The sequence below is a fragment of the Sinocyclocheilus grahami genome, unplaced genomic scaffold (genome assembly GCF_001515645.1).
Source record: "Sinocyclocheilus grahami isolate Dianchi unplaced genomic scaffold, SAMN03320097.WGS_v1.1 scaffold387.1, whole genome shotgun sequence".
Classification (NCBI taxonomy): domain Eukaryota; kingdom Metazoa; phylum Chordata; class Actinopteri; order Cypriniformes; family Cyprinidae; genus Sinocyclocheilus; species Sinocyclocheilus grahami.
In genome coordinates this window covers 710,478-720,889 of record NW_015505566.1, presented here as the reverse complement: position 1 = coordinate 720,889, position 10,412 = coordinate 710,478, and the positions used below count along the sequence as shown (strand labels likewise).

Genomic DNA, 10,412 nt, shown 5'->3' with positions numbered 1-10,412 from the left:
ATATATATATATATATATATATATATATATATAATTTTTTTTTGTAGTTATTATGAATAAGAAAAATGAGCCTGTTTAACTGTTTAAATCTAGATCTACTATGAAATTCATCAGAATTTAACCCTTGATGTTTTGGCCTATTATTATTATTATTATTATTATTATTATTTGTTCTTGCCAGGTTGCATTATGTTTCTATCTGTTTCTTTAGCAGCTGAAAGGGATGTGTATTGTGTAAAGGTCAAAGCTGTTTCCCCACTCTCCCCAGTCACATTAGAATAAAAAGGACAGTGTCACAGAACACATACATATGCACATGAGCCGAGATGCATGCAACACTCAGATGTAAATGTCCTGTGATTGTATTGTGAGGTGCTGTTGTTAGACTGAGACTCTCTTAACATCACTCCTTACACTCTAAAAAATGCTGGGTTAAATACAACTGGGTAAAATAGGGACAAACCCAGCAATTGGGTTGTTTTGACCCAACGATTGAGTTAAATGTTTGACCCAACCTTCTGGGTAGTAACCCAACCGCTGGGTCAAAACAGCCCAACCGCTGGGTCAAAACAACCCAACCGCTGGGTCAAAACAGCCCAACCGCTGCGTCAAAACAACCCAACCGTTGGTTCAAAACAACCAAACCGCTGGATCAAAGCAACCCAACCGCTGAGTCAAAACAACCCAACCGCTGAGTCAAAACAGCCCAACCGCTGGGTCAAAACAACCCAACCGCTGGGTCAAAACAGCCGAATTGCTGGGTCAAAACAGCCCAACCGCTGGTTCAAAACAACCCAATTGCTGGGTCAAAACAGCCCAATCGCTGGGTCAAAACAACCCAATCGCTGGTTCAAAACAACCCAACCGCTGAGTCAAAACAGCCCAACCGCTGGGTCAAAACAACCCAACCGCTGGGTCAAAACAACCCAACCGCTGCGTCAAAACAGCCCAACCGCTGGGTCAAAACAACCCAACCGCTGCGTTAAAACAACCCAACCGCTGGGTCAAAACAGCCCAACCGCTGGGTCAACACAACCCAATAGCTGGGTCAAAACAACCCAAACGCTGCGTCAAAACAGCCCAACCGCTGGGTCAACACAACCCAACAGCTGGGTCAAAACAGCCCAACCGCTGGGTCAAAACAGCCCAACCGCTGGTTCAAAACAACCCAATAGCTGGGTCAAAACAGCCCAATTGCTGGGTTTGTCCCTATTTTACCCAGCACTGGGTTGTATTTAACCCAGCATTTTTTAGAGTGTATGTTGTGACGTAACACACAGCTGGAGGACGCTGCTCTTCTGCTGGATTCCTGCTCGGTTTGAGACCTGGATAATTCCCTTTGTCACATGCATTGCTGCAATGCATACAAATGGCCGTTTATATTTGTCACAAGAACTTATGTTATTCAGAAAACACTGAACCGTGTGCCCTGTCATCATTTACCAGTATCCCACAAAAGGGAATATTTATCTTGGCTCTGATTGACTTCATATGAGGAAGGTTTTGTGTTGAAACTCTCTATAATTAGAGCTCTGGTTTGGACACCATCAGGCAGCAGCTCAATTGCTCCAAATGGAAATAAGCTTTTAAGAGCTTTTGCCGCTTGACTGTGAGTTTTGACCACAGTGATGCAAATTACCAGGGTTTCCCGACATGTAATACACTTGAAACCATTTATTTCATAATATAAATAACTTAACCTTACAAAAAATGGCTGTGTGTGGTGAAGTGATGGTAATACCATGGTATTTTAATAAAAAGACTTCACACTTTAGAAGCTTTAGTTTCCAAAGTACAAAAATGTACGTGGTGCTCGCATTAAAACAAGAATAAAAATACTATTAAAAACTAAATCAATTATAAAAGTGAATGTAAATATATATTTAGATACATGAAGTGAACAATTGATATATGTAGTAATAATATTATTATATATATTGTGTGTAAAACATTATATACACACACTATCATTTGCTCACTTTTTATGTTACGTCTAAATGCATTTACATTTGTTTTTTCTTATTAATTATTAAATGTAGTATATGGTAGTTTAATATATGGTAATCCTTCTCAACCATAGAATCAAATATCATTCATATTTGATACTATTACATATACTAAGGCATTTCAAAGAATTTCAGATAAAAAAGGTAAAATACCATATTAAAAGGCTGTGATAGGTCCAAAAACCTTTTTTAAAAAAGGTTACAAATAGCTAGTTTTATTTAATTTATGAATTTTCTGAAATAAGCATGAGAACACCTTTTGCTCATTTATTTATCATGCTGAAAATGGGCGAGATTAAATACATTTTCATATAATAATAATAATAAAACTTGTAAAAAATATGATAAAAGCAACAAAAGGATATCAATTATTATCCTATTTTATAAACCTAAAGCAGTCCTATTTTAATGAAAGGGTATAATTTTATAAAAGAAGAGCTGTTTGGGCAGGTCCGTGTGTAAAAACCAGCAAAGAAATATCTCGAGTCTGGGAAACTGGGTTATGAGTAGATTATAAGCAGATCTGGTCTTTACTAAAGTCATTTGGCTTTGAGGAACGCACGACGACTCTCGCGAGATTTGAGTTTGAACCGATATGTGGGCGGAGCCGCCGCCAGACGGAGGCCAGTGAGTCAGAGACGAGGACGGACCGACTGCAACCCGACTAAACAACTCCCTCAAGTAACTTAGCCTTCTTCTGACACCGCACTCGGAGTTTGTCGCCTGGGATGAAATGCTTTTACGTGGATGACTTGAAAGGTGAGTCGTCGAAATATAAGGCTAGTTTGACGGTTGGGCTAACGGTCGTGTAAAAATATGATAAAAGCAACAAAAGGCTATCAATTATTATCCTATTTTATAAACCTAAAGCAGTCCTATTTTAATGAAAGGGTACAATTTTATAAAAGAAGAGCTGTTTGGGCAGGTCCGTGTGTAAAAACGAGCAAAGAAAGACGCTGGATCAAAACAGTGTACAAAGAAATATCTCGAGTCTGGGGAAACTGGGTTATGAGTAGATTATAAGCAGATCTGGTCTTTACTAAAGTCATTTGGCTTTGAGGAACGCACGCTACCGTTATAGTGCCGTACAAGAAAGTCAAAAACAATAATAGCAATTAATTAAAACGCGTAAGTAAATACCTGAAAAACTACACATTAAATGCCTGTGAGTGCAAGTCGTGATTGGAACATCTGCAGAGAGGTCGAAAAAGCACCGAGTCTACTAATGTGGTCTGATTTTGATGGGAAACCAAGGGAGATACAGATCATTTTGAACCCTACAGCACCAGCGGATGACCGAAGACATTTGTCATAGGGAACGACTTAGTATTTTTGAAAGTGACAGAAAAAAACTCCTCTTGGCACAAAATAGACATTGCTCCTAAATTATTACATATCAAATGGTTTCAATCTTTAATATATATATATATATATAAGACTGGACTTCTACAGAATTGTACTTGTTTATGCACGTTATTACAGTAGCTATTACTGGATAATCCAATGCATAATATGTAACAGCAGCATGTTTATTGACCTAATTTGGCATAATATTTCTGATAAAATCTTATATATATATATATATGTATGTATATGTGTGTGTGTGTGTGTGTGTGTGTGTATATATTTTATGTTTTTCTTTGTTTGTTTGTTTGTTTATATATAAGTGATATTTAACAGAAATATTATGCCAAATTAAATCAATAAACATTTAATAAAATGTGATGTATATAACTTTGTTTATATGCAAGTAAACAATTTTTGAAAAAATATTACTTTCATGTATTTGTGTGTGTGTGTATATATACGCACACACACACATTTTTGTTTATAGAAATCATATTTATCAGAAATGTTATGCCTAAATTAAGTCAATAAACATTCTGGTAAAAAATTACTAATGTATAATAACTGTTTTTATATATTTATTTGTTTACAAGTAATATTTATCATGTATATAGTTTATTTATATATATAAATAATATTTATCAGAAACATTATGCCAAATTAAGTCGGTAAACGTATCTGTGATATAGAAATCATATTTATCAGAAATGTTATGCCTAAATTAAGTCAATAAACATTCTGGTAAAAAATTACTAATGTATAATAACTGTTTTTATATATGTATATTTATTTGTTTACAAGTAATATTTATCATGTATATAGTTTATTTATATATATAAATAATATTTATCAGAAACATTATGCCAAATTAAGTCGATAAACGTATCTGTGATTTATTATCGGCGTGTTGTTGTCGTCTCCGTGTACTGGAAGCTTGTGACACTATAACAAATTCCTTGTATGTGCAAACATACTTGGCAGTAAAGCTCTTTCTGACTCCGATTCTAAACTTTAAGCAAACAGTCTGCTACTCTCTTATTATGATGCCTATATGATTTAATGCAAAGCTGTCTTTTATGTAGGATCAGGATTTAGATGTCCTCAACCTGAATATCTGGGTGATCTCATTCTGCCACAGGTTATTAGACCAGATTTAGCAACTTGGATGACCACAAATGTAGCAGAGGATCTGCTTGAGAAGATTGTGATGAAGTTCTTTCAGGAAAAACAGCGTGACGTTGAGATCTGTGTGTATTTACCTTGTTTACAAATTCCCCATGGTCCTGTTCTTGACCTTAATCAAAGTCTTGGGCTTGTTTCTCTCTGCGTAGCTGGAGAACAATGAGTGCTTTATGCTTGAGCTGGAAGTGCCATGAAATCAGGTGGCTTACTAAACGCACACCAAACTGAGCTAATAAGAGTTTGTGTGTTTTGAAAGCCAGATGTGCCCCAGAATGGCAAGGGATGTTGTTGTAGTACCTCTTTAGCCAATGTGTGTTAACACAGTGCATTAATTCTTCTAGGAAAAAAGTTTTCAGTGACATGAAATTCAAATTCTTTGCTGTAGAGACAAATGTTTTTGCCTGCCTGCCGCAGGCATCAGTGTTCAAAGCATGGCTGGTAATGTAGTTGATGAATTCTTTGCGTGTAGAGGTCAGGTCCTCATTACATCAGCCACAGTGTTTATGCATGCTTTCATCACAAGTCCCCACAATGCAGTTGTTTCAAAGACCTCACTGGCAGTGATCCGTGCTGCAGCCATTTATCTAATGACTAGTAGGTAATTTCTCTTATAATGCAGCTAACAATTTAGTATAGCAGCTTTCAAAATAATAGTGATCATAGGACTGTTCACACTAAGAATGATAATGATAGCTAGAAAGTTTTAATAATCTAATTCTGTGAGAAAGGAAAGTCCAAATCATAAGTAGAATGGTAATACAGAGGAATGGTGTCATTGGAATCACTTTTAAAATGATTTTTGCTAGAGGTGCTCCGATCGATCGGCTACCGATCACTATCGGCCGATAATCACATTGGGATGTTTGATCGGCGGTCTCTAAAAAGGCCGATCTCAAGCTGATGACGCTGCCGTGAGAGATTTGGCACGACATGCAGCGGCACCGTCTCAGTCTCTGTCCGGCACGGGTGAAATAATTATAATGCTGAAGGTGAGGTATTTCTTCATATTACTTCATTAAATAAGTTATAAAGTAATTTGAAAACCTTGTGTGAGATGTAATTTCACAAACAGCGTGAGTGAATCACCGCGCACGCTCTCTCTCTTTCTCTCTCAAAATACGCAAATGGCTTCAAATCATCACACATCGCGTCTGTCTATAAGCGAGCTGCACTGCACAGTTGACACAGGAATTGTCACTTGCACAGTCGAGGCAGTGTCATATCGTCACTAAAGTGTATAAATTGCATTACTTTTTAATTCTTGCCAGTGTTTAAACATTCAGCGCTCGCGCGCTCTCCTGGAGACTGAGCGCTCATGCACACTCGCAGCACACACACATAATGCCAGGTTCACATTACTCCGTTTGCAGTGTTGTTTGCAGTAAATATGAACATGGATTGAAACGAAAATGTAGTAATTACTCCATAAATGCATATTAAAGTCTACTGTGTTTCACAATCAACACATATAGGCTATGGCTTTTTGGCTAGGTTTAAAGGGAAAGAGCACTTTTAGATCAACAAGGCAATTATAGATGGCACTCGTGGAGGAAGGAAAAGGTAGGTAAGTTCGTTATGAACCGCAGGATTGCTTGTAATAAAGATTTCAATGCAAAAGGAAAGGCAGTAGGGCTGACTATTTCTGTCAATGGTAAGTTTGTAAAAAACTTACTTTTAAAGTAAAAAGCATTGAATGTGTTGTTTATATTTATTATTTAAACATGTCTTTTTATTACTGTACTGTGTAAAAAAAAAAATTGTAATGCTTAAAAAGCATTTTCAGTGACAATGATTAAATTTGAAATCAAAATAATGGATAAATGTTGTGTTTGTGGTAAACAGCCATGATTCAGTAGCGGACTCCTGTGTGAAAGCTGCTTCTCCTCTCACAAGAGACACCTAAGAGGGGAGTTCTCCCCATTTTCAAAAATGAAATTCAGGCCCTGAATAAATATCTAAAAATCCTGTTTGTAGTATCACTATAAATAGTTATAAATGATAAAAAGAAGGCTTTAAAAAGATCGGTATCGGCAGATACTGCTTTCTGTGATCGGCCTCAAGGATAAAACATTTACAGCCAATCAGAATCCACCAACATTAAAGAGCTTGAGCATTTAAAGTGGCAGATGAAACCACTGCAGTAGAGCTGCGCAATTCTGGAGAACTTGAGAATCACATTTCTTTACTAGAGGTTCTGTCAAAATGTTAATTGCTGCAGAATATGATCGAGTGGGTGTTTGAATTTGAATCTTTTAACGTTATACCATGTTTCAGTGTCATAAGTTTACTTGTGCATATGCTTAGCTGTTTTCTTTGTTGTGTGAAAATGTCTTTCTGTGCTCTGGCTGCGTTGCTGTAAGGGAGTGTTTCCTCTACTGCTGTGGTGACTGTGTCTTGTGAAACAGTGTTCAGGAAATTCAGGGAGACACGTGTTTGGTAAAGGAAGTGTGTACATAGTGTGTCTATGTAACGCCATTTCTATGTATTTTAATCTGGTAGGGCTCTAGTTCGTGTACTGTAAACAGAAACTGCCCTTTGAAAAGGGCCAGGAACATGAATCACTTCATGAAAGAGAATAAATGACTGATATTACTGGTTTACGTATACTGAGTTTTTCCACATAAACCATATGTGTTTACGTAATTTTGCATGAAAGCTGTCATTTCCTAAAAGCTACAGATAAATCTGATCCGGACACTTTCACTTTTGTAAGAACGCTCTATATCCGGAGATAAAGGGAACATGATGGCAAGTGACGTGCTGTTTTGAAAGCCACATGGATGCAGGTGTTTCGATGCGGAGGCTTGACTGCTTTTTATATTTCTCAATTTGTTTGCATTACACTTGCCAGTGAAGTTTAATTTTAAACTCATGCATTCATACTCGCAAACAGTGTTGATATTTTCAGCTTCACTTTCCCCAGCTGATATTGTGTACAGCAGCCGTATATAGAAAACCTGTGTTTAGCGCTCATCAGTTGTGGCTAAATCTTACTGCTGAATGAGCTGTGGAGGCCAGCTGAACTGGGAGCATTTGGATCAGATGGTGACGTCTTAATCTCCGTCCTTCATTCAGCATCTGAGAGTGAAGCTCCTTTTAGATTAGCTACTCAACCTGCAGCAGTGTTAACACTATCATTCACCAGTTAGAGCTTGTTAATCCTGCTGTGTGTCATGATATTGAGACTAGAGCCCGACCGATATATATAGTTTTACCGATATTATCGGCCCATATGAGCCTGTCGCCGATATGAATTTTGAAATGGTGTAATTACAGAGTTTGTCCAGCAGAGCGTGTTCTATTGTTTGCTACTGGCGACCTGGATGGAACGCTTTAAAGCTCAAGTCTATGGAAAACCATTGAAACTTTGAACGGCCATATCTCCGTAATGGCGTGGCGAATCAGCACCAAATTCGAGGGATCCCTTCAGCTCGAGGAACCCTCTCAAACGCGAGTCGAGTGTATGTCTAGAGGCCCGCTTTCGAATGAGATCACCCCCGCGTCGATAGCCCCCGGGGTTCAGGAGTTACGGGTGATTAAATTCGCGGTCCGGCGCCGACCAATCTAGCGATCCCGGGGGGCTACTTTATGTCTATAGGTATATTATGTCACACTTCACACTTCTCTAGTAAGTTTCATCTGTGTGTGAAGACAGTAGCGCAAATCCGTGAATGAATGTTCCGAAGTGAAATAAACTTCAACGGAATAAAGTTGAATGGAATTGAATTTAATTAAAGTTGAATAAACTTAAACTTTACTGTTCAGTGCACTGATGTCAGACTCATTTTGGATAGTAAAGTTTATTGTTAAATGCCCTGCCTCCATTACGTATCTCTGTGATGTCATTATAAGTGTTTGATCACCACATTTGAGTGATCATTGCAAAAAATGTGTATGTATATATATACTGTATTCTATCTATATATTTTATATCATGTACTCCCAAATATCGGTATCGACCCCAAAAAAAACCATATCGGTCGGGCTCTAATTGAGACAACTGTGTTGGGGAAGAAGCTACTTGAAATTTGTTGCTTCCCAATGGTAATTTTAGTTTGTAAGTTAGGTTCAACTACAGTCAAGCAGTTCTTCTGATAAATTAATAATAGTTACTAACAAACTGTTAAAATGACTTTGCAGCTCTTTCTGGGGATGATATTCTTGCTCACCAATGAATGGGTGCCATCAGAATGAGAGTCCAAACAGCTGATAAAAACATCACAATCCACAACACTCCTGTACTTGTGGATTATTGTGATGTTTTTATCAGCTGTTTGGACTCTCATGAGGATTGATGAGCAAATGATGTAATGCTGCATTTCTCCAAATCTGTTCCCATGAAGAAACAAAAGTCATTACATCTTGGATGACCTGAGGGCGAGGACATTTTCAGCTAATGATTCTAGGGCTGGGTATCATTCAAACATTTTCGATACCACTTCCTGACCGATACTTTTTTCAATACCAATTTTATGAAATCAATTTTAACTAGATTACATTATCTAAAAAACAAACAAACTGTTTTTTTTTTCATCTTGTTGATGTTTATACAAACTCAAAGACTCATCTCCTGAGCCACTGTACAAAGGAACAAAATGTAACCAACACAATAAATCAGTGCAAATAGTTTTAATAAAGCTCAAATAGTCTTCAGTTTACACATCTGTTAGCCAACATTTACACTAGTTAGTGTTCGTGGTACTCGATGGTCTCGAGGCAATTCGGTCGGTGCCTAAAAAGTATCGAACTCGATACCCAGCCATAAATTATTCCTTTAAACACAAACAGATATATTTACGCTTAATACAGGTAATAAAAACCAGGAAACATCCTAATTTATGTAACTGAATTGAAAACATTGTGAGGAACAAAAGTATTTTACTGCATATTTTGCTAAATGTTTGCTTTTCTGGACAAACAAACCAACAAAATGAATGAGTTGTCCCTTAAAATGCTGATTTGAACAAGACATCATTGTTTGTGTGGGATGTGTTTGGTTATTGCTTCAGTTTGTCTCAGTGAAGAGCAGCTTGCTCATTGAAGTTTGACGACATAATCTGCGACATTTATCACAATACTCTGGAAAAAAAGTTGTGCTTTTGTCGTTTAACAATACTGTTTGTTCTGTTCCATATGTAAACACACAGGATACTGAGCTATTTCTTTTTTTGTTATGTCTCTTGGCACAAGCGTGCCTGTTAGCCAGAGGTCATTTTGCTTGGTTAATATTGTATTAGAGCCATTGAACACTATTGGTTTTAGCTCCACCTGTCCTTGTTCAGTCTGCTGTGTTCTTTCCTGTTTAGATTGGAATGGAGACGGATTATACCCAACCTGAATAAGCCTTTTATTTTAGCTGCTCAGCTGACAGCAGTTTGGAAAGCAGCTCTGGGATTTTGGATTTGGTGTGTTAGGCTTAATATCTGATCAGAGCTTTGTGTGGAGTATAAATATCAGTGTGATCAACACCATACAAGGTGAAACGTGGTGAGTGACCAGGAAGTAGCAGGCCGGGCTTTAGGAGTAGAGCGAATGTACGTCGTCACAGTGAGGAAGTCTCTCTTCAGTGAAGAATGCTCCCGGAAATTGCTTTAATAAGCTCATTACAGAAATCCCACTGCATTCTGTACACATGCCTGCACACAGGATGCTTGCCAGCCTCTGAGAGGTAGGTGTGTGTGTGTGTGTGTCCTGAAGCAGCTGGGACAGTGGCAAGCGCTCTCCTGCTGGCATAATCAGCAATTGTGCTGATGAAGAAAAGCCTATTTGGTCTCTTGGTGAACACACAAACACAGAGCAGCCTCACAAAATGCCTAGCTGCTGACATAATTTCCTCCCGGGCCTCAGCTGACTGGAAAAGGGGGCGGAAGGGAGAAA

General features: G+C 37.9%; 1 protein-coding gene across 1 annotated transcript in view; it reads left to right on the top strand.

The window, feature by feature from the left end:
• The first annotated feature begins 2,599 nt into the window (after positions 1 to 2,599).
• LOC107550070 (E3 ubiquitin-protein ligase RNF19A) overlaps positions 2,600 to 10,412 on the top strand; it is a 38,566-nt gene continuing 30,753 nt past the window's right edge. The window contains exon 1 of the mRNA XM_016231297.1: positions 2,600 to 2,765. Within this exon, the coding sequence (XP_016086783.1) occupies positions 2,735 to 2,765 (31 nt within the window). The 5' untranslated portion in view covers positions 2,600 to 2,734. The remainder of the gene's footprint in view (positions 2,766 to 10,412) is intronic.